General features: G+C 40.7%; 1 protein-coding gene across 1 annotated transcript in view; it reads right to left on the reverse strand.

The window, feature by feature from the left end:
• Positions 1–26152, reverse strand: part of LOC126352534 (methionine aminopeptidase 1) — a 137246-nt gene that overhangs the window by 14700 nt on the left and 96394 nt on the right. The window contains exons 5-6 of the mRNA XM_050002694.1: positions 19077–19299; positions 3988–4119 (exon numbers count right to left, since the gene is read on the reverse strand). Coding sequence (XP_049858651.1) covers positions 3988–4119; positions 19077–19299 — 355 coding nt within the window. The remainder of the gene's footprint in view (positions 1–3987; positions 4120–19076; positions 19300–26152) is intronic.

Here is a 26152-nt window from a genome sequence, read left to right on the forward strand (position 1 = left end):
TTGGATGATGATCTGCACAGTGGTTGGCCAAGATGTGTCACTACTCCAGAAATCACAGCAAAAGTGCACAAAATGGTCACAGAGGATCGCCGATTGAAAGTGCGTGAAATTGCTCATGCTTGCCAGGTGTCACCTGAAAAGGTACATCACATTTTAACTGAATAATTAGAAAAGGGGGAAAAAAAATATCTGCGAGATGGGTGCCACAACTCTTGACACTGGATCACATACATGTGCCATCGCCATGGCAAAATTACACAAACTAAGGTATGAATTGTTGCCACATCCGCCTTATTCACCTGATATGGCTTCGTCAGACTTCCATCTTTTCCCAAAACTGAAGATTTTTCTTGGTGGGCAAAGATTCACTTCAAACAAAGAATTGATTACCGGAGTTGACAACTATTTTGCAGGCCTGGAGATAACTGCTTTTCGAGATGGGATAAAGGTACTGGAACATCACTGGACCCAGTGCAGGAATCTACAAGGAGACTACATTGAAAAATAAAAAAGTGATTTATGTACTTTTTTTCTATTCCGTTCTGAGAACTTTTCAAACCACTCTCATACATGCTGAATGTAACTCATTTTGCAGGTTAGCTGGCATATGCCTATTTTGCTGAATTTATTTGAATTTGTGAAGAGAATTTCTAATTTTGCTTCTCAAGGTCATCATAAATCAACTCATGTTATGTAATAGAACATTTCTCTTTATCTCATTCATTAGTAAAATTTTTCTGATTATTCCAATAATTGCCATATTTTTTTCAAAACAGATGCGACTCATTTACATACATTCAATATTGATTTAATAGCAAAATCTAAAGTGCAGCCATGGTGTTCATTGTGCCAAAAACTGGTGAAAACCGTTTGCACTGTGAACAAGTTGTCAGCTGATTCTTTAAGGGTGACCTCGAGCAACTATTTAGGGTGCCACTGTGACCACAGCTTAAGATGTAATCTTTAGTGAGCCAGTTCTCTCATTATAACCCAGTTTTCTACATTCAAGGTATCTTTCTGATAATAGTTTTAGCATAACATCATATGAATCCCTGTTTCTGCCACCTGTTCTAATCAGGCTAGTCTCCTAGACCATTGCCGGTACTCTGAAACTGTATCTGTTACTGGAGAATGATTAGGAAATTTCTAAGCGTCATTCTCCTATTTTTCCCTGAAATAGATTTTCTATAAAAGCACCCAATTACAATGTTCCATCAACTCTTGGATCTTTTCTTCTATAAAATTATTTGGCATCTGACCTATGTGTTAACATCACTAAATATGATCAAGCTCTTTACAGCAACAGATATGGTATCACTGTTGGCATCTTGCCTATCAGTACAGTAGGTTTCAACCAGCTTTCTTTTCGTAGTGCTATGTAGTTAATTTTACTGTTAATAGGTGACACTATTACTTGGGCCTTACTATGGACATTCCTCCAGTTAACTGATACAATATTAACAATCTCTCTCTCCCCAACACGGAGAGAAATGTGTGTGTATATATGGCACGTAATTGCTCATTGGTTTATGGGCAAGCTTTTACCTTCATTTTAGTGATAGCTACAGACTGAAAAATTCGCATTTGCAATATGCAAATTCTGCCTCAAAATGTGAACTTCCCCAATAAACCCTATTTCAATGAGAATTATTACTTTATCAAAGAATCTCAAACAGTTTATTTTATGCATATAAATATTGGAAGTGTGACCAATTTTCTGTTACTGGTCTTTTACATCAGCTGGAAAAGCCAAATTTGGAAAGACCGGGTTTATATGTGGACAAAGAAAAAAAATTCTGGATTTTTCCTGGGTTTCCCAGTTAAAAATACACATTTTACAGGTTAACATACACTTTTTCCGTATTAAGTGACAGTATACTTTCCGTTGGAACTGAAAAACTTACTAGTCCTTTCAATGGTTAATGTTTTATACACGAGCGCAGACATGCACTTGAAATTGAGCAAACAGTTGAAACTAGCCAATAGTGTGGAATGAAACACTCCATTTTAAATAAATTGACTGCCTCTGCAGAAAAGGTTAATAAAGGCCAAATTTCTTTAGCAAAGCGACAAAAATAACTTCATTTTTTGGCACGGCATTTTTGCTTGACTGTCAGAAACATGGAAACAAAATCGGAAAACTGAAAACCATAACGTAGTTGAGCCTTCTGTAATTATGACAATGTATTTTAATTAACTTGATAGCTCCCAGGCGCAGAAATCCATTTTATTTTCGTTTGACGTGAGAGCTTTAAACAAAGAAGAAACAGCAAAATCACGAACGTAAACATGGGGCACGTGGAGAAGCTTGGGTGCATAAGAAAAATTTTTCGGGGTAGCATCTGCAGCTTGCTGCTTCTTTTGATACAGCTAACAGTACCACTTCAAGTAGCAACAAGCGGGAGAAGGTACAGCTCACATGTGAATCAACTGCGCATAGGCATGAGCCCATTGGCAACTGCTAAAACAAACCTAATGTAAGTAGTTGTGATGTCACACTCATAGAAAGCAGTTTGTTGTTATGAAGTATTGCATAGTCTTCGTCCTAAAGCCTTTGATGCATTTTGCTGTCCAAAGACACATTTTGTTTTTTTTTCTCTTGTTTATGTTTTACTGCTACAGTATTATTCTGCAGTAATGGGATACAGTAAAGCTCTTTGTTAGAGTATCACTTCTTACCAAACAAAACTACAAAAATTTAAATGAAAACTAAAACAATAAGAAAAATCATAGAATTCTAAGGAATTCCCAGATTTTTTCTGGTTTTCTCCCAAATGAAAAAATTACTGGGTTTTCTCTGAATACCCAGTTGTCCCTGGTCGTATACACCCTGAAAGACCATCTTCAAGAACATGTATGCAAAATAAAAAGTACACAAATGCAATGATGTATCAGCGAGTTTGATTATCTGGTGCTATGCCAAATGTACACAGTTGTATGGTCTGTACAAGATACATGAAGCATAATGAAGTAAGTTATTTCAGCTTTCGCAAAAAAAAAAAAAAAACGGAACACAGAAGTAGAGTGGCTGCCCATCAAGGAGGAGACACTGTTTCCTGCATCACTCCTATCACCTCGCGCAGTCAACATTCTAATTTGCTGACACTCATGGCTAACTGCCAGTTTATTACGTCTGCACTTCACTCTATAGCAACCAGAATCAAAACCTGTGAACATATTTCTATCATGCCAAAAATCTTCCCTTAATGTGCAAATAGAGTTATTTTCAGTTCTACTTCTACGCTGAATATCTTGTCAGTTCTATCCACAGCGTTGTCAAGTATGAGTCAAATGATTATGAATGCCCAAGAAAGACTGAAACCAATATACAGCATATTTTGCGAGTATCAAGTTGAGTTGGAAAATAAAAATAATCTCGAGAAACACCTTAAATCATAGAAGCACTCTGTTCAAAGGTGGGAAAATGCTGTTGCTTCTCAAGAGAAACAATCATTTGTTGAAAGCTTAAATAGATCTCAAAGATGATAAAAAGATATTTTTACAAAAGCAAACATTCCATCTGAAAAGCTTCCCCACCAAGCAAATTTTGCTTGCAATTGTTGCTATATTTTCAGGTCCCTAGTAATAACAATTTGCATTAAAATGACTGCAGATATGATATGTCAGTTCTTATTCTTCACAGAAATTTATGAAACAGCAGCAGCTTATGACTTAATTGCTAACAACAATGCTTAAAGCAAATTATGTACATAATCTTTTCCCCAAAAAGTGCTGGAATTTGTCTAAGAACAGATGTCAATATTATCAACACTGGTGCTTCATTTTCACATTCATTCTAATTGTTCCCATTTATTTAATAAAAGTGTCTGTAAACTCACTACATGATAAATTAATATTTTGCAGACTACAACCCCAATAACATTTTGTTCACATTTGTTAGACTAGATAATACTAAGTTATTGTAATGTCTAAAACTCCAGTACTTTTAAGTGTCAAAAGTGTTATTTGTGCTTATTTTAAACTCACCTATGTTTATTGCACGCAAAAGGCACTCTGATGTGACTTTCACCAATTTCTTGGCCTCAGGGCTTACATTTCCCACAAGGAAAGTTTCATTGAGATCTCCATGGAAACCCCGGTGATAGACAGTGACATCAACTAAAGGACACATTGTAATAATGGTTATTTTAAGAATTTCAGAATCAATATTTGAATTTTTCGTCTATGTAACTACAAATACTAGTGAGGAACTGGTAAAACATCCAGCAACAGAAAATAAGTATTATTTGTATCAGTATCATTAAAATTCGATCACAGTAAAATCACTTTTCAGTTCATCCTCTGGACTCAATTTCCCACCCTTACCATAAAAGTTTATTTACAAATGTTTGTCTTCATCATATATGTTATACAACTTAAACTGCTTGTTTTAGCTTAACTGCCATCATCAAATATGTTCTAAATAAGAAATAGATAAAACAGTAATTTGATGATAAGGGTAAATGCAAAGAAAACCTAGGAATATATAAAAAGGTAACATGGCTAGCAGCCGAATGTACTAGCCATAAGTAATATTAAAAGTATTCAGATACAAATGTCATTGTTCAATCATCTGTACAAATGGGAACATAAAATGTTCTGGTAATGGTCTGGGGGTGTCCTGCACTTATACAAACAGTCAATAGAGGGCACTAGGGCTGCAGTACACAAGCAATTATTATCATAAATCCAATAGTATAAAGAATATGCATGGTCTGACTGCAACTCCATGCCTCCTCTATGTGGCTAGTAGCAATCTATCCTTTTCATAATATACTTGTTATTCCATTCAGGGCTACCCAGTGTTTACTGAAATACAAAATGCAAAAATAAAATCCATACTTAAAATCTGAATAAAACATGTAAAAAGGTGATAACTTATTAATAGAAACCTATTATCAAGACAACATAAATAACACCAATGTGTGAACGTTAGAATAAAAATTGTAAAAAGCAATATATAGTAGAATCTATTTACAGAAAATGTTACAGGATGACAAGGTGAATGAAACACAGCTTTATGTGAAAATGATAAATGAAACAATAGTTATTTAATTAAAGTCCTGACAGTAGAGTGTGTTAACTGTTTCGTTTTCCTGTGAAACTGCTTGCAGAATTGGGCGGTGCTGTTCATTTTAGTAAATTCCTGAATACATCAAAATAAGCATTCAAGCTAAGCACTTGCTATTCATTGAGCAATAACCCCCATCTGTTTTCTAAGGACTCAGATCTCCATTTCCTCCAACAGATTCAATAATACTGTTCAATAATAATATTTAACACTTCCATATGTTCATGCATAATTCCTGCTGCATACAAATAGTAGCAAATCCACTCTTATTTTGGCCTTACATTTGGAACTTTAAGCAAGTCTTTAAATTCCTTCCAGTCCAACCAAATTAAACCTTGCACAATTTTGGCAACTGGTCTTTTAGTCTCTGGATTCCAAATATTTGTTCTTGTCATTGCCAATTCTGTGGTTAACCAATCATGCCTTTAGTCCGAAATCAAATTTTAACTTTAATTTTTCCAAAAGCTTCTGCAATTAGATCAGAAAATGCACCATTTTATGACAAGCAACAAACTTCTTGTCTGGACTTAGTGTCTTTTTTCTCTCATTTATCTGAGTTGTATAACATGTGTGATCGAGACTGATTTTTATAAATGAAATATCACACATGATTGTCGACTCATTTACAGGCTTCATGTCTTCAATGGATAAATAAGGTTTAACTCATTTACAACAACATTTATAGGTCACTTACATAATCTTTAATAACAAGTTCATTATGAGCTGGGTAATGAAATAGTGCTTCTTAGTGTTAACCAAATAACTTTTAACTTTCATGTAACTTGTATATTATCAACCATTGTCACGTTTTAAAGGAAGCATCCTGGAGAGAGACCACTTTTATTGAAATAATAATATTGTGGAAAGGATAGTTGCTACTCATATCACACACACACACACACACACACACACACACACACACACACACACACACACGACCAAGTCTAGCAGCTGAAGCCAGACTGTGCAGCAGTGCATGACAGAAGAGGCAACTGGGTGGTGATGGTAAGAAGGAGTCTTGGCCAGTGAGGGGGAGGGGTAGCAGCTTTCTAACGGTCTCACCTTTGCCCCACTCCTATATTCAAACATGCTGGTCTTGTTAAAGACCTTCTCTCCTCCTCCTGGTCTCTATAGTGAACACACTTTTCGCAACCAATCCTACCAATCAGACTCAACCAAAGACCAATGTTGAGCCCTGTCTGGCTCCAGTTCAGTCCTCCATCCAACCATGATCAAACCTTACTGTCCGCTAAATCACCCCTGTTAACTATCCAGAATTTCTGAACCTCAAACCCTGCATTGGCATCACTCCCCAAATCAATTAACAAGCAAACCCACCTTACATCTGCAATCTACCACCTAAAAACTGATCCTGACCTTGTAATCCTATCAGCTGACAAAGGCTACACCACTGTTGCTTTGAACTGCAAGGTTTATCTGATAGAAGGACTCCACCCGCTGTCAGATTCATCTACCTACAAACCCTGCCACAGTGACCCCATTCCTGAAATCCAGCACGATCGCTAGTCTTTCTTCAAATCCTTAGGTGCATCCCAGAACCTCTCCCTGTAGACCACCTCTCTCCTCATCTTTACCACCTGGTTGCCTCTCCGATCATACGCTGATGCTCACACTCCTATCTTCTTACATGCTTCCTAAAATCCACCATCACCTAAGACACCCCATTGTGGTTACCGTATTTCCTCGAATCTAAGCCGCACTTTTTTTTAGCGGTTTTTGTAATCCAAAAAACGGCCTGCGGCTTAGAATCTAGTGCAAAGCAAGAGGAAGTTCTGAAAAATGTTGGTAGCTACCGCCACAACTGACTTCTGCCGTCTAATATATGTAGCGCTACACAGGCATGCTTTGTAGGCACAAAAATAAATACTGGTGCCAAAACCTCCGAGTCATTAAAAATAATAATAATAATTTTAAAAAATTAATAAAAATGGAAGACGAGCTTTTTTCTCCGCCCCGAGTTTCGACCACTGCATTTTCATACATTATCCAACGAAGTAAATACAAATTCTGTATTGTTCATCTTTGAATGTAGCAGAATTTCAATACACTACGAAAATCCCACTGGCAAGACTGCTTGGGATGTTTGTCAATATGGCCAACTCTACGTTCTGAATTTCTTCCTACCAGTGAGAAGAGGTGGTTGCTAATAGGAACCTGATGAAATGTGAATCATATGCAGTATTCTCTTCACTATAAGAATAATACGAATATAAACATTTTGTCATGTATTCTTTTATGTTTGCTGCTATCTCATTTAAATCCTGTCTGCCTAATAAACTACGAAACTAGAGTGCGACAACAGCAAATGCGGAAGAATAGACATATCGTGTCATGTTTATATTCATATTATTTTATGCCTAATAGTGATGCAGTCAGAAATGAAGCACGGCAACTGACTAGATTTTTAAATCTAAGATGACTAATTTCTGTGCAGAATTTGATGTACTAAAGAAGCGGCTGCAAAGATTTTCAAACGGAGAAAAATTTTCGCACAACTCTCGTTCAGAACATGTTCTATCATACACAGTCTATTATTTTGTTCTTGTTGATAATTATCAAAGAAAGCAGCAGTGTAAGTAACAACAAACAGCAGTCTCTTGACATTGTTTCGCTAATGAGAGGATTCTCTCTCTCTCTCTCTCTCTCTCTCTCTCTCTCTCTCTCTCTCTCTCTCTCTCTCTCTCTCTCTCAAGCGGCGGTAGCGAGCACAAAAGCAAGCCATGCCGCAAGCGGCGACAGGCCATAAACACACACTGTCGTGCATTGTTTGTCGCATTCTGATACAGTACAGTAATGCATTTTCAGCTTAGAGTGACGTAAACACCTGTAACAAAGCAAACAGCACTTATCAGATCAAAGCAAAATAAGCAATAGATTCAAACCAGACGAAGCACGTGAAAAAGGAAGGGTACCCGTATAAATACAGACAGAGCACCTGACGCATAGCAATGGCTACCTGGTAAAGCTGAACTGCTAAGCTTACGACTCGAACCAAACTACTGTAGCTGTATCGTCATTCATTTGACCTAAATTGTGTCTCTTATTACAATGGACCAACTTTGTTTCGATTTGGAGGAGTGGCCTAATAGTTCTCTCCCCCCTTGAATTTCAAGTCTCAAATTTCACATGCGGCTTAGATTCGGGAATTTTTTTTTTCCCTTGATTTCGAGTCTCATTTTTCAGGTGCGGCTTAGATTCGAGTAAATATGGTACTGTGCCCTCACTGAGAGTACCTCTGCTCTCGTAGATCAACACCTTCAGCCTATTACCTGCAACCTATCCTCTTATATTAAAGATACGAACCATTTCCTCAACTAACTCTCCACAGTTCCTATTCCTTTACCACAGGGTGCCCTGCTCGTCACTACTGATGCCATCTCCCTTTACACTAACATCCTTTACGCCATGGCCAACGGCTACTTAACATTACCTTTCCCTATGCCCAATGGACTCCAAACCAACAACCTCCTCCTTACTCACCCAGGGCTATCGTGAAACCAGTCACGTGATCTACAAGCTAAGCTGCAACCACTGTGATGCATTCTACGTGGGCATGACAACCAACAGGCTGTCTGTCCCCATGAATGGCCACGGACAATCTGTGACCTAAAAACAGCTGGACCATCCTGTTGCTGAGCACACTGCCTAACACGACATTCATGATTTAGATGACTGCTTCACAACCTGTGCCATTTGTATCCTTCCTACCATCACCAGTTTTTCTGAATTGTGCAGGTGGGAACTGTCCCAGCAATATATCCTACGTTCCCATAACCCTCCTGGTATCAACCTTCATTAGTCTTTGTCCTTACCCATCTAGCCCTTACCTGGTTTCCATTCCAGCACTACACAGCCCTCCATTCCACCAAAACACCATCAGTTTTTTTACTTCTCTCCTTTTCTGCAAACCCCACCCCCAGCACTCTCCATCTAACTTCCCGATTGCACCTAGGTGCTGTATCCTCCCTCCACCTTGTCCCCATTCACTCCCGCAAGCAGCACTATCCGTCCCCTACTCCTACCATGCTATCCCTCCCCCTCCCCAGACCAGCCTCCTCCTTACCCCCACCACCCGGTTGCCTCTCCCATAATGCACTGATGCTCACAGTCATTTAATCATGTTTTTTTATTGTCTTTTTGTTCTTTCCTTTCTGTTTTCATATTTTGAATATCTCTTGTCATGTATTTAGTGTGTATTATATTGTGGGATTTCCTGCAAAGTGTATTTTCGATAGGCATTTTTAGGTCTGACTTTTGTTTGTGTATGAGACATGATCAAAAAGTAATGGAAATTTTTGTCTCTCTTAAAAAATATTCATTTATTCATCAAAGTAATTCCCATTAGATATAAACAATTTATACCAGTACTTTTTCCACTCTCGAAAGCATTTCTAGAACTCACTTTTCGTTATGGTATTAAGCTCCTTCAGGATTTCTGTTTGTATCTCATCAATGATAGCAAACCATTGTCGTTTCATGGTTCTCTTCAGCCTTTGGAATAGAAAGAAGTCACTGTGGGTCATAACTGGTGAATACGGTTGCTGAGGCAACATAACCATATTGCTTTTTGCCAAAAATATCATGAACAAGCATTGTGGCGTGAGGGAGCATTATCATGATGCAATTTCCAAGAGTGGTTTTGCCACAATTCTGGTAGTTTTCTTCAAATTACTTCACACCAATGGCACATAACATCCAGGTAGAATTCCTTATTGACCGTACGACCATACAGCAGGAACTCATGATGCACTATCCTAGGTAAGTGAAGAAAACAGTGGGAAGATCCTGGCAGGCCGATAGATAGACAGATACAAACATACACACAAAATTCAAGCTTTCGCAACCAACGGTTGCTTCTTCAGGAAAGAGGGAAGGAGAGGGAAAAACGAAAGGATGTGGGTTTTAAGAGAGAGGGTAAGGAGTCATTCCAATCCCGGGAGCGGAAAGACTTACCTTAAGGGAAAAAAAGGACAGGTATACACTCGTGCATGCACACACACACACACACACACACACACACACACACACACACACACATACACACACATCCGGACATACACAGACACAAGCAGACATTTCTAAAGGCAAAGAGTTTGGGAAGAGATGTCAGTCGAGGCGGAAGTACACAGGCAAAGATGATGTTGAAAGACAGGTGAGGTATGAGTGGCAGCAACTTGAAATTAGCGGAGGTTGAGGTCTGGCAGATAACGAGAAGAGAGGATATACTGAAGGGCAAGTTCCCATCTCCGGAGTTCTGTTACGTTGGTGTTAGTGGGAAGTATCCAGATAACCCAGACGGTGTAACACTGTGCCAAGATGTGCTGGCCATGCACCGAGGCATGTTTAGCCACAGGGTGATCCTCATTACCAACAAACACTGTCTGACTGTGTCCATTCATGCGCATGGACAGTTTGTTGCTGGTCATCCCCACATAGAAAGCTTCACAGTGTAAGCACGTCAGTTGGTAGATCACGTGGGTGCTTTCACACGTGGCTCTGCCTTTGATCATGTACACCTTCCGGGTTACAGGACTGGAGTAGGTGGTGGTGGGAGGGTGCATGTGACAGGTTTTACACCGGGGGCGGTTACACGGGTAGGAGCCAGAGGGTAGGGAAGGTGGTTATCCGCCAGGCTTCAACCTAAGCTAATTTCAAGTTGACGCCACTCATACCTCACCTGTCTTTCAACAACATCTTTGCCTCTGTTCTTCCGCCTCGACGTGACATCTCTGCCCAAACTCTTTGCCTTTACAAATGTCTGCTTGATGAAGATGTGCATAAACAGCATACAAGTCCAATTAAAAAATATAATAAATGAATCTTATTTCAGGTGTTTTCTCAAGGTACCTAAAACATGCACAAGTGGTCCCTTACCAAAGAAAGGTAATGCGGTATGTGTTCAAAACTACAGGCTAGGTCCATTGCTGTCTTCATTCTCAAAATTAATTGAAGTGATCTTGAAACAAAGTGTTAGGTTACATGAATAAATACAACTCCTTTAGTGAAGAACAGGTTGGTTTCAGAAGTGGAAGAAGTAAAATATTGGCCATTGCAGAGCTCGCAAAAGTGGTACTTTAAGCTCTTGGTAGGGAATATTCTGTTACAGCATTTCCTTAGACTTAGCCAAGGCTTTAGACACTGTAGACCATAAAACAGTAATGAACAAACAATAAATACTAGGTATAAGATGAACAGAGAATGAGTGGTTTCAGTTTTACTTGGCAACCAGGGTGCACAACCTGAAGTTTATTAACACATCTGCTGATGATAAATTTTTAACAAACTCATAGTTTTTAGGGATGAACACTGTCATCTACCATGGAGTAAACATACAAAGACAGCAGAAAGAATGTCTCAGTATGCTATGCTCTTAGGGTGTTAGCATCACTCTAACATCAGCAACTTGTGGTGACATACTATTCCCATGTAGTTCTTGGATATGAACTTCTTATCTGGAGACTGAAGGTACAAAACGTGGACATGGTTTTTAAACTACAGAGAAGGGATACGTATAAGAACCAGAAGTAGTGGTCACGCTTGTTTTAAAGAGCTATTTAAATCAGTGGTGCACTACATGAAAAATACTGCATTAATAGTGTCGTGATGTAAAAAACAATCACAATGCAGTTACAATGGACGGAAATTTATTCATCCACATACAAATGGAAAACAAAAATAGAAGATGATACAAGTAAATGGTAAGAACACATCTGAAAGCGAATGCCTGCAGCAATGTCCTTATATAGAAGAGGGCTCCGGTAGACAATGCGGCAGCTGCTGTGCCAGTTGGCCTCTTGTAGCCAGCCCATGCAAATGCCATTTGTGGACCATTTGAAGTGTAGCACACTGGCGGCCTGGTGCTGTGGCAGGTATTGAAGTACTGCGTATAGGGTTATAGCACCCTTCCAACCTTGGGAAAGGGTGCTCTTCCAATGCAGGTGGAAGGGTGACAGCAACACGCACCACAGACAATGATGGTGGCGGCATCAGGAGCTTCAAGGCCAGAATGGGTGAGTAGGGGTGGAAGTGCTGCGTCCACAGACACACGGGGCAGCCAGCTCCTCACCACACAGTACCATCAGAGAGTATTTGTAACAAGGACACTGGTATGATACCTATGTCTGGGACCTCGACATGGCGGAACAGCGCCAATGGTGAAGGCACCAGCCGTTTGCATGAGGACACCATGGGTAATGTTGGTAAAGGCCAAGATGGTGCTGGTCCAGCCAGTAGTGTAAGCACTAGTGTAAATGATGCATCGCAGGGATGGCCAGCAGCATGCGCCTGGGGACCAGAATCTAGAGGAGAGGGAGGAGGCGGCAACAACCACAAGGAGGATGGACAAGGGCTGAAGAAAGTGTTAAAGGTAGTGACAGTTGACCTGCAAACCTTCTCCCACAAGCATGCAGCTAATTGTGGTGATGTGCCACCAGCCCCTCACTGGTGCACGCCATACAGAGGCTGTGGACAAGGCAGCTGTGAATTGTGGCCAGAATCCACTTTGATGGGGGGGGGGGGGGGGCAAACCCCAAGCCCAGACAATGGAGCCAGGTGTGAACTGTAACAATGGTCGCAAAAACTGCTGTTGGTGGGCGGTATGAGCAGATGCAGACGGTACGTCGCTAGTGATCATGGAGCATCTCAGCCAGAATTCGATCCTCCACGGGTGTAAACTTGTAGGAATTCGAGGAAAGTGTTGAGGTGTGGCTCGTGGAAGATGCACTACTTCATGTGAACCTCAAACTTGCAGATAAGGCATTCCACCTCATCATTAGACTGGCAGTGGTAAGGGGGAGGAGTCATGTGGCGATTGCCTTGAGCAGGCTCCAAAATCACGAAATATCTGAGACACACTGGGCAGACTTATCTGTCACAAGCATACAAGGCAAGCCTTATACGAAAAAATTTTGGACAGGGCCCGAATTGTAGCCTTGGCTGATATTTAAGGACAATGGATAATGTTTCAGGCGAAAGGAAAGGCAACCAACAACTGGTAAGAATTGAGAAAGGACCCTGGATGGACGCATTCCCACAGAGGCTGCAGTGTGAGCCACAGATAAAGCATCACCCGTGCTGTTGCCTGTTGGGTAGCACATGATGAACAGTACAATGTTGCAATCAATGTCAGGCCAAAACACATGCCGACAGCCTAAGGTCTTAATACAAGAGATCCCACCCCCACCCACCGACATGGGAGTTGGCGTGCATTCAGCTGCAGGGCAGCTGGGTTCACAACATTGGATGACAGCCTATCATTAAACACTGGAAGGTGGCGACAGAGGGCAAAATAGTTACACAAAGGATCAGAAGCCCTGCCTGAAGGACTGAACAAGATGAACAACTTTATGCACAACCAGACTGCCAATGACAGCAGTTGTGATCCAGGCACTTCCACTCTACACTGTGCCTCAATATATAAGGGAAAACAAGGGAGTTTATCCTGGTCAATAGTAGGATCTGGCCCCATCCAGCATGTTGCGTGGTATGCTGAAACTGTATTTTACTGTCGTAGTGAGACAGAAATAAGCCCCTATGTTCTGGAGGAAATGTGCTGTTTTGTCGGGCAATGAATCAAAGGACCAGACAATAAAAACGAGGCCTTTTAGTCAGTAATGATGAGGTAGGAAAAAACACACATGAAACTTTGAGGGTGTGAAAGATAGCAAGCGCTGCTGTGCCGAGTTTAGCGTTTTTGACATGTAAGCTATCGGATGTTCAGAACCATTCTCAGATCTACATGCAAGAACAGCCCTAGTCCATACTGAGAGGCACCCGTACCCAAAACCAGGTGGCGACCAGGATGGAAACTAACCATACAACCGAGCGAGGCGGCGCAGTGGTTAGACATTGGACTCACTTTTGGGAGGACGACGGTTCAATCCCGCGTCCGGCCATCCTGATTTAGGTTTTCCGTGATTTCCCTAAATCACTCCAGGCAAATGGGGGATAGTTCCTTTGAAAGGGCACGGCCGACTTCCTTCCCCATCCTTCCCTAATCCGTCAGCAGGCATCCAGTGAAAAGGAACATTCTTGTGAAGCAACTACCAGTAACAGAAGTTATCACGGTGATGTACCCAGCCTCAATCTGGTCACCCACAGCGTGAGATAGCTCAAAAGATTGAGAAATATTTAACACTTCAGCCAAAGATGGATTTTCACACTACAATGAGCACTGTCGCACCTCCTTGTCAGGAGCCAACCGAATGACAGCAAAACAGACCACAGAATCAGCATACGAATCATGATGAGCATCAGTAACAAACTGACATTGTGACTGAGGCTGTTGAGCTCAACCATCCACACCTGATAGGGCTGGTGGCGCTGTTTCTGACCATAACAATCTTGACACACACAGCAGTAACATGAAAGCGTTTACAGTGCTAATTCAACAACAACCTACACATTTCATCAAATGAAAGGCACGCACATTCCTGAAGCACAACATCTGGTAAATCTAAGGAGGGGAGGGGGGGGGGGGGGAACCAACAACCTTACATGTGTTTGCATTACTGGCACTAAAGACAAGGAATTGCTGCCAAAGCCACTTCTCATAAGCCTTCCAGTCTTAGGCTGCAAAGTCATAAAGGAGCGGGTTGGGGGGGGGGGGGGGGGGGGATGCTAACGGCAATGGAGCCTGCACATAGTCAATGTGGTCAACACTTTGCAAAACCAACCATAAGAGCCTGCTGCTCCTGCTGGTGCTCAAGGAGCGATTTGCGCACTACTTCCATTGCCAGAAGAACTGCAGGAACACTTTAGAGACAGAGCACATGAAAGTGATCGCCACACTCACCGCCAGTTGTGTTGTAATGCAAGACACAAACATAGTACAGCCACAATAAACCAAAGTTTATTCACCAACTTACAAAGGTACAACAAAAGTAGAAGTTGATACAAGTAAATGATAAGAACACATCTGAGAGAGTGTGCCTGTTGCATTGTCCTTATATAGAGGGGGGCTCTGGTGGATGGCGCAGCAGCTGCCATGCCGTGTAAATAAGTTCTGTGTCCCACAGCAGGCAGCCTCTGCTGGCCGGCCTGCATAGGTGATTTGAAGTGTAAGTGCACCAGCAGCCTGGTGCCGCAGGCTGTGTCCAGGTATTGCATACAGTACTGTAGCAAATATTCTTTACCTAATCATGGAATAAGAGGCATATTGGAGTTACATTTACCCAGGAAAAACAAACACAAAAGCTCAAAACAGCATTTTATATCAGAGAATAAAATTCTATAATAAGTTGCCAAAGGAAGTGAAAATGATTACTGAAACATATTTATTTAAAAAGGCACCTAAAAACAATCTTACCAAGTAACAAAAATTACACAACTATAGGTTACTTAGAAGACCTAAAGTAGTGAATAGTAATAAAAGGGCGTAACTATGGCACCTTGTCACTTTTAATACTTTATTATGGTTAGCTGCTTTCACAAGGATCATGTGTCAAGATATATAATAGATTGCAGTAATGTCTGTTGGATTAGCTTTTCAGTTTGACAGCAGCACTAGTGAGTGTTCATAGCAAAGACGAAAAATGTGTTTTATATCGGAAGTTATATAAAACAATTTGTTTGTAAATGACTAAACATTATGCATTAGAGAATTACTGAATGAGACAGTGCAGCTGTTCTATCCGACCACTCTGATTTAGATTTTCCGTGGTTCTCCCTGGATTGTTAAGGCAAATGCCAGAACAGTTCCCTAACAAGGCCACAGCCTACCTCCTGTCCTATCCCCATAGGCTACTTGTCCTATATTCTTAAGGTGTTATAATTTGGCCCATTGATTAATTTTGTATAACTTTGTATTACCTTTACAAATTCTGTATTATTGTCAGATTATCCTTATATGTATAAGTAAATAAACTAATAAATATTCAATGGATCTTGCACCAAATGACATTTCCTGTTCCCAGAAATAAAGGATCTGTTGCATGGTCACCAATTTGACAATACAGACATCGTTATTAATGAAGTGGATGAGTGGTTCAATGAAAAATGGATAGACATCTATCAAGGCAGAAGTTCGAGAAACATATGGAAAAATGCATAAATCTGGAGGGCGACTGCATAAAGAAGAATTAACAACAACAAATCAACACAAACTATCACTTTTTTTAAGTGTGATACTTAAAACTTTATGATACCCCTGATACAATTACAAAAGGAGTTACATGCCACCAATATAAGTTGTTCTGAACTGTGCAAGTGGGAACCTTTGCTAGTTGGCACCTGCATCTATGTCTTTCCCTGCTCCCCCTCCAGCCTCACATACAGCTGCTATCTCTCTAGTGCATGTACATAATCCTTCCCCTTATCTGCTTCTCTCCTTTCTCCTCTCCCTCTCCACCTTCGAGGTACAGCCTCTCAGTTCCTGCCAGTCCCCACATCTCCCCTCTAACACCACAACCTACTCCAGCCAAGACTGCTGCTCATTGCAGTTGAGTATCAGCAGCCAGAGATAACAGTTGCCGTGTGTGTGTGTGTGTGTGTGTGTGTGTGTGTGTGTGTGTGTGTTTTTTTTTGGGGGGGGGGGGGGGGAGGGGAGATATCTATCTGTGATTCACCATTTCCACTATATGGTAACAACTATCCCTTTCATAATATTGTTACATTCTGTCCTGGATTATCCACTGTTTGATTTTATCTTTAACATGTGTGCCTGCCAGTCTATGCTTCCTCTATGTGATGAGCAGCTCCACTGTAAGAATATGAGGATTGTTTCATTAGGGTTCTGTACCACAACATGCATAAATGAAACCCTTACAGTATCACTTTGTCATCTGTAAGTCCGACTGTTCAAACACTTTTTCTCAGGAATGGGTGGATATATCAAGTTGAAACTTATATCACACATTAACATCTACTGTTCCTTCATGATGTAAAAAAGTGAAGCTTGTAACTCAATGCACTCAAAAGATATAGTCATTTATGTCACATATTTTGATACTAGCAAACTCACTCAACAAAATCCACTGGTTACTTCTGTTGACCTAGAGTCAAAAAATTTGCAAAGAAGCAAGGTTTCAAGTACAACTAAAGGAAGAAATACAAAAATAGTTGATTTGTAATTATACCACACCGAAAGAGTTTTTTGTTATTTGTTACCAGGCTGTGTCTGTTCGTCCAATATGTTATGACCCCTTTTTCTCTGGAACTTGCATATGTATCAGGTTGAAATTCATGTAGGTCTATAGTCTCTTGGTGGTGTATTAAATTTAGCTTCTAAGCTTGTGTAAACACAAAATACGGTCATTTATGTCATGTATTTTGATACTTGCAAACTTGCTCATCAAAACCTGTAGGGTACTTACTGTTGTACAATCGTGAATTTTGGCAAGAGGCAAGGTTTAACAGTACAAGTAGAGGGAAAAATCTGAAAATTGTTAATTTGAAATAATATCACATGAAAAAATAATTTTGTCATTTGTTATCCAACTGTCTGTCCATCTGTTATGACCCCTTTTCTCAGAGACTGCAGACATGTGTGCAAGTTGGGTCTACGTATGTGTATTGTTGACAAAGGCCTTAATGCCTGAAAGCTATAACTGTCTGAATCCTTTTGTTGTGGCTATTGCAATTCAGCATCTCTGCTATATGGTGAGTAGCAACTTTCCTTCTCTAATATTATTAGATTCCATCCTGGATTTTCCAATGTTTAACTTACAACTAAGACATTTTCGAAAGCCTTAGAATTCCTGGGACCGGAATCTTGCCATATTCAATATCGATAATAGGCTAAAAATTGTTGAGACTCAATTCTTGTAATGGATGAACTATCAATAAACACAAATTTGTACTGAACCTCCAAAGCTCAAGTACTATGCGCATACGGTCAAATAATTTTAACACAACAATGTTTGCTACTGCCAGCTATGATCATTGTTTAATTTATCTTGTGCACATCACATTTTGGATGATCATTTCCACTTTCAAGTCCCTTGCTACCAAGAGGGTAGTCTCCCTTTCCTGTGTACAGCCACTTATCAGTAATACAATCAAACACCACCTAATAAAACTGAAACAAGGATGCCAGCACAAACTATTTAAACATTAACCATTATTGTTCACTTGCACCCACAGAATGGAATGATAAATAAGTGACATCTGCCATTACTAAGTTCACTATATTCCACTTTAAAGAATTTACTTCAGTGAATAATTACTCAAAATCCTGCAATAACTAACTAATAATGTAAAGTGGTATGCAAATGATGTTCTTATGGACCAGTATATATTAAGTTTCCTGAAAACAATGTACAGGAGAGGAGTACATACACAAATCTTACTTAACCCTCAAGCGGGCGTGCTGTTTTTCACAACATGAGCAACTGCGCGGCACACTTCTTACACATGTATAGAGTAGATGGCTTTGTCGTTATGTTACGAAACTAAACATGTGTGACCAAACTCACAGTTTAATACAAGGTTATTTAAACAACGAGAAAAACTTAAATAATATGAGCTAAACCACTGTTTTATTAAACAATAAGGAAATAAATTTTCACTATAAAACACTATCCTCTAAGCATTAAGCAATGCAGCTGCCAGATCCCAGCCAGCCACTTATTTGATCACTAGTTATCTTTTAGAAAACTGCCTCAATGTAGAATTATGTTGCTAGTTCATAATTGGGGTCATTTTTTTTTTGCACGGATCGTAAATTTTTTCTAACACACTTTGTATTTGATATTACTGCTGCTCACTTGGAGGTATGACAACACAATTTATAGCTGTTTTACCTAAAGCAATAATGAAGGAATAGGAATAAGTTTGCAGTTGCGAAACAAGGGAAATGCACAAAATCATTTTATTTTTGGTTGGCGCACATTACACACAGGCGTGCCCGCTCTAGGGTTAATGAGCATTATTATGTGCAAATTATCTGTTCCTTTGTGATTTTTGTACACAGATTGGGACATTTAGGATTTTTCAATAATTTTTCATCCAATGTTTGTTAGTTATATAGACATAAATAAAAATATACCATTGCAGATATCACCATCATGTAGGGGCCGTAAGTCAGGAATTCCATGACAAATAACTTCGTTGATTGATGTACAGCATGAACGAGGGAAGTTGTAGTAATTAAGTGGAGAAGGGTAACAATCCCTTTCCACGCATGCTTCATGTACCACTCGATCAATTTCATCTGTAGTAACACCAATGCCAATAGCAGCTGCTGCTTCATCTAAGACCTCACGACCTAACTGGAAAAATAGCAAAAGAGATGACTGTAAAAACTGTACCACCATCTTAGGAAATATCTGCAAATAGATGGATTTTCTGCTGATTAAAGTTCTAGAATTTTTAAACTGAAACATTTGCAACCTGTAGCAGCTAATAATTCTCCTACGCATCTTATCAAATTAATGGATACAACCAGATTTCCAATCTCTTTACCTTCCATACCACAGAAATATTAAATCTACAAATAGATTTCAGAAAGAAATACTGCCTAACATTTCTGCACATGCAACAATATTTTGTTATGGCTGTCAACTACTTAATTTTAATCCTGTCAAGCACAGTACAGTTTATGATATTTTTGTGATACTAAAAGACCAGATATTCAGTACTAAAATGCACCAAAAAGGATGACCGTTTAAGCTTGTGATTATTAACCTTTTCATTCTTAATTAAAAAAAGTGTTATCTGAGATTATCCTTAACTTTGTGCAACTGGTAAAAGTCACATACTGTAACAGTTTTCAATATAGCAAATTATTTTAACATGAGAATGCTGAGGCATAAAATCCCATCTTCAAACTACAGCATATGCCCTCATACATACTTTAATTTTAATACACAGTTTAAATGACTTAGCATGGAAGAATATATAGATGAAGTGTTTCCTTCATCAGTAACTTCTATTGTACGAGTAATGTGTTATGTATTACACTTATTGCTGTGTCTGCAATAACAAAGAAGGTCAATATGGTATGCACATCAGCACTTACCTACGATAAGTGCAGTTCAAATGCTTTCTCATTGTGTGTGTTCTTTACACTGGGTTTTGGAAATTTCATTAAAATACTTTTAAATGCCTTAAATTGATAACTGGAAGAGTGCAAATGTATGGGAGATGGGACAGTGTGCAGAGGTAATAGGAAGCTCGACAGGAGGAAGAGTGGAGCAGGTTGCTCTCAGTAACAGCAGGAAAACAACAACAACAACAACAATAATAATAATTACCCTTTGAGTTTATGGGTGCTCAATGGGAAGATCAACATTCTTATACTTATTAAAACAAACTAATGTGGCTAAAACATCTAAAACTGATCCACACTCGTGCACTCAAACTGAGCATACAATCACTATCTAACATGCTCTAAAAACAACAGAGAAAGAGTAAAAGTAGCTACAAATAAGATGAAAACAAAAGTGAAACAACAAAAAAGCTGAAAGAAAGGCACAGGAAAATGTTACTGACCAATCAAAATAAACAAATAAATAAGTAAGTAAATAAATAAAACACGGTCTAATAAAATTTAGTGCACAGTGATCCGTATGCCACAAGCACCAAATGTTGGTGGGTCCTCCCACCAGAGCAAGAATCCATGCATCAAAGGACTGCGGGCTGTGCAAAGACGAGTGAGGAGAACCTCATCCAGTCAAAATGCTGGAAGAAGGTAACCATGGCAGTGTTGTGGGCTTTACTAGGTGGAACTTATTTTCTGTCACTTCCAGCCACTCATCCTCCCACTGAAGCAAGACTCTTGAGCTTAACAGCGAGGTTATAACATTCACGGGGATGCCACACCGAAATACATTCAGATCACGTCACACCTCCTTGGCTGAGAGATCTGCCCTTTCACTCCCCACAAGTGCCATGTGCCCTGGTACCCAGCAAAAAGGCATATCCTTTCCCAGTTGTTGCAACTGGAGAATGGCATCCTGGATATTCTGGACTACTTTATCTGCTGTGCAGATAGCTAAGGACCCTTAGAGAATCTGAACAGACAAGAAATTTATCACTGGAAGAATTCCTCATCTGCTCCTGCATATAATTCTGCATAGAAGACGGCAAATGCTTGAGGCACTCAGACATGTTCCAGGAAAATGACAGAGTAACCAACTGAGGCCTCTGTTCAGACCCATCTGTCAAGATAGTTACATAGTTGTTTTCATATAAACTGTCAGAAAATATCTTATTACATACAGCAGCAGGACAGCAATGTCTCCTGTACTGCACCGCAACTAAAATTATCCTGGGCTTCTGTAGTAAGCAGGGCAGCAAACTGCTAAAACCCTGGAGTTGCAGTCTTACTTCCTCCACACCAAGTGACTCCAGCATATGCCGCACACGAGCCCCAAACGGCATTGTGGCTTGTGGTCGGATGGAGAAAAGGCATTCCAGATGTGGACGGGTAGTGTGGTACGTGGGTGATGTCCAAGTTGCAAGGAACTTACATGCCTGACGCATCATGAGGAGCTACCACAAGATGGTGAGTGACGGTTCACCAGCGTCAGCACAGATACTGGATTTGGGACTGGTCCTATAAGCACCCGAGGCCAGCCGAGCACCTCAAGGTGTACATCATCAATGATCTCCAAGTAAGAAGGCCTCACCGATCCATACATCGTGCACCCATAATCCAGCTGCAGATACGTGAAACCCTATAAAACTGGAGCAGAAGTGCCCTGTCTGCTCCCCATAGTGGGATTTGAAGTCCAAGTTGCCTCTCTCTACAGTCACACGGTAGTGGCATAAGGCTGGAACTTGGCTGGCATTCATAGTAGATTTCGCAAAATGCACCACCAGCATCTGAGCAATGTCTCTGGGTGTTGTTTGCAGACATACATTTCAGCACTGCTACAATCACGCATGTTATGTGGTACACCCATTACAGGGTGTTGTTGCGATGTTTAAATACAGTCAGCTGGCTGAACAGTGTCCAGTTAGCCTTGCTAACCATCCACTTTGGTGGCTTCTCTTCAGGAAATACCCCACCCAATAGATGAACGCGGTGGGAATTGGTCACTAGAAAAAGGTCATCAGTTACACACCACTGAACAGAGTCTGCGAGGGGTGGACAGCAGAAAGAGTGCTTGATGGCTGAGAATCACCCAGTAGCAGTACAGAAATGCGATTGTGAGATGTCATGAGGCTCTCCAAAATCCAGAGATTGAGTCCCAAAAGCCGTGAAGGGCACTGAAGTCTCCCAGTACGAAAAACAATCATGAGAGGTGTTCGACATGTAGGAGAGCCTCAGAGTAGATTGCATCCTGCGGAGGGAGATACAGCGAGCACACAGTAATCCTCTGATGCACATGAACATCACCAGCAACTGCTTGCAGGTCAGTGGTCAAGAGGAGAGCAGAAAAGTGATGCACATTAGTGACAAACACTGCAACTCCATCCCTTGGCTCTGTCCTCGGTCAGGTCATCCTTTCGGTACAGCATACAGCCCTGTAGCACAGGGACATCAGTATCTTTCAAATGTGTTTCTTGTAAACACAGGTACAGAGATTGGCTCTGTGCTAGCAGTTTTAGTTCTTCCAAATGTGTCCTGAACCCATTAATGTTCTTATGGAGAATGGGAACCATATATCATGGGGGCAGCACTTTGATTCTGACTTACTTATGTGCAGGGGAGCTCACAATGGGTGGAGGCTCAGTCTTGGGGTGAGTCGATGGCCCCACTTCAACATCAAGCTCCAAAGCCTCCAAAGAAGATTCGAGATCAGATAGAAGGATGTCAACATCAGACAACTGTGTACTTCCAGTCTCCATCAGTAAGTGATTCTTTGCCTTCAACTTCAATTTTTTTTTTGTCTGAGGCAGCTATAGAGCCACAACCCAACCTTTGAAGTGGTAGTGGTAGTGGCAGTGCTGAGCAGTGGGCAAGAATTGATTTTTGGAGGTGCCGGAAGTTCTACAATATCAGCAGCCACAGACTTTTCTGAAGTTATGAGGGGTGGGACAAGCTTAAAAGGAACTGCAGCAGTGCAAGTGCACTGACCGACACAGGTGCTTGTTCTGACACTAGCAACCTCCATTTGTTTAGTGGCATCGGCTTTCTAGACTGGCTGCTTGAGAATGGAAGAAAAGGATGCAGTGAACATGGGAGGCTACATGGACTTTGATAACTTCTTGGTTTCACTGTACGGGATGTGCTGCATCATTTTATCTCCTGGACCATCCATTCTTCAAGGAAAACTCTTCAGGCTTTACTCCAAACAGGGTGATCCCCAGAGCACTTGACACACTTTGGAGAAGAGGAACAATGAACTCCTTAGTGGGCAGCTTTACCACATTTGTCACAAGTGGCTTCTCCTTTACAACCAAGGGTAGTGTGCCCATAGTGCTGGCATTTAAAACACTGCTTTGGGTTTGGGAAATAAACCCGTACCCTTAGGAGTAGGCAACCTGCCTCAACTTGCTCTGGTAGTCTAACTTTTCAGTTCCTCTCAGGAAATGTCAACAAGATCCCTGCAAGTCACAACACCTGTGCTGTAGTCAAGGTTTTGTGTAATTCTCTCCAAGGCATTGAGATTTCTGAAGGTTCTTGATTGTTGGGAGCTAGACATTTCAACTAAGAATCCCACTGCACAGGCACTTAGAGATTTTAAGGTTCCAGCAACACTTTCTAAAAAAACTATGCTCTTTTCTTTTAACTATATGAAACACATTCTGTGAAACATTATGCATTCTGCTACCACTGACTGAATCAAGAGGACTGGTTACTAAAGCCATCTTATTCGACTGGTTGTCAGTACCTTCCAGCGACCCACCCTTTCCGCTGCAAGGAGGAAAAGAAAATTTCGGAGGATCCATTTCAGTCCCATGAGCAGCTAGGGAAATAAGGGTCCACTCAGACAGAGCCCCATATGCCTGAGTAACCCTTCTACAACTGAGTTCAGACAGGTTTCCCCGATGTTTACCGCAAACAACTGCTCCACCCCAACAGCCATGCATTCCATCAGCACTCTGAACACTTTTTAGAGAGGTTTATTCCTTCCTCGTGACCTGGGCAGTAAAGCAAAGATCCCTGTTCCCTGAGACACTCAACTTTCCACTGCCATACCACATTGTGGCTAGTGACGCATGGGCAGAACTAACAGTGATAGAGGACTGATGGCACTTAGCCCGGGGTCACCAAACCCATTCCCAGCAAACTAATGCTGAGCCCCTGAAGACACCAAGAAACTTAGTACTGTAAAAAGATGACATTCATAAAACAAGCAGGAAGGCAAGCAAGCAAGCAAACAAAAACGTTTGACAGGCGAGATAAAGCAACCCAGCTGACCAATAAAAGGTAAGGAAATGCCCAGAATGTTGTCTGTAGATTGGCGATGGTGATAGTTGTCTGAGATACTACTACACAACACCTTACTGCAATGCCTGTAATACCTGATGAGAGGCATGTCTGCTGCAAGGTCACTCAAGACTGGTTCTGATCACTAGGAATGGCAATCAAGTCACTATCATTAGAAACCTTGCCTAATTCAACTCTGTCACTGCCAATATGGCTGCTGCCATCATGAATGCAACCGAGCCTCGCAGTGTCAACATATTGCCATGCACCCCCTGATAATAATTATTACTAAAGCACTCTAGTACAAATCTGCCTGCCAACATTCCTTTGGTCTTAAAGCAATAACTAACACCCTGAAAAATGACCCTGGCAATCATTAACATAATGGCCAAAATATAATAGTGTGCAATTTTAAGACAGTAACTGTTTCAGGAAAAGTTTTGTGAAAAAGTAATAATACATTCAAATTTCATTTTAGCAACTGACGTACCTAATCCTTTTCTTTGATATTGATCACAAATGTTGAACTCGAGTGCAATTTATAAATCTTCCCAACCTAGGTAGTGTGGTAAAGCAATCACAAAGCTAAATAGCATCCTAGTGCGCGCGCGCGCTTGTGTGTGTGTGTGTGTGTGTGTGTGTGTGTGTGTGTGTGTGTGTGTGTGGGGGGGGGGGGGGGGGGGGGGTGGCAGCAAATAATTTCCCATTACAAGGTGCAAATGTGTTTCATCCTTGCCGGAGATACTTGCACTTAAGTACACCTACATGCTCTGGTACTCGCTTTGCCATGCTCAAATTATTCAGTTTATCATTAACCTACGTTTCACCTTTAGCAATTCTACCATCACTACTGCACATTTTGTCAGTAATTTTCACTCAACGCTGCTGTGATGTCATCTATTGACAGAGCCTGCTAATATTTCCGAGAGTGTACAGAAAGGATAGAATATTAGCACCAAAATAAAGATTGTTACGATACAACTGTGCTTTCTAAGGCATTATATTCTCATGGTCTTTCGTAGAAGACCTGTTCTTACACATGAAAAAATGTACATGGCCACAGACAGTATCCCTACCAAAGAAGTACTACAGGAATCATTTAATAAAATATTTCTCAGTTGTATGAAGGATACAGTAATGTTGTTGCTGTTGCTACTTTTGCTATTCATGATACCGTCTTCAGTCCAAAGACTGCTTTGATGCAGCTCTCCATGCTACTCTATCCTGTGGAAGCTGCTTCATCTCCCAGTATGTACTGCAGCCTACATCCTTCTGAATCTGATTAGTGTATTCATCTCTTGGTCTCCCTCTACGATTTTTACCCTCCAATACTAAATTGGCGATCCCTTCATGCCTCAGAACATATCCTACCAACCGGTCTCTTCTTCTAGTCAAGTTGCGCCACAAACTCCTCTTCTCCCAAATCCTATTCAATACCTCCTCATTAGTTATGTGATCTACCCATCTAATCTTCAGCATTCTTTTGTAGCACCACATTTTGAAAGCTTCTATCTCTTCTTGTCTAAACTATTTATCATCCATGTTTCACATCCATACATGGCTACACTCCACACAAACACTCTCAGAAACGACTTCCTGACACTTAAATCTATACTCGATGTTAACAAATTTCTCTCCTTCAGAAACGCTTTCCTTCCCATTGCCAGTCTACATTTTATATCCTCTCTACTTCGACCATCATCAGTTATTTTGCTCCCCACATAACAAAACTCCTTTACTACTTTAAGTGTCTCATTTCCTAATCTAATTCTCTCAGCATCACCCGACTTAATTCAACTACA

Source organism: Schistocerca gregaria, chromosome 1 (genome assembly GCF_023897955.1).
Source record: "Schistocerca gregaria isolate iqSchGreg1 chromosome 1, iqSchGreg1.2, whole genome shotgun sequence".
Taxonomy (NCBI): Eukaryota; Metazoa; Arthropoda; class Insecta; order Orthoptera; family Acrididae; genus Schistocerca; species Schistocerca gregaria.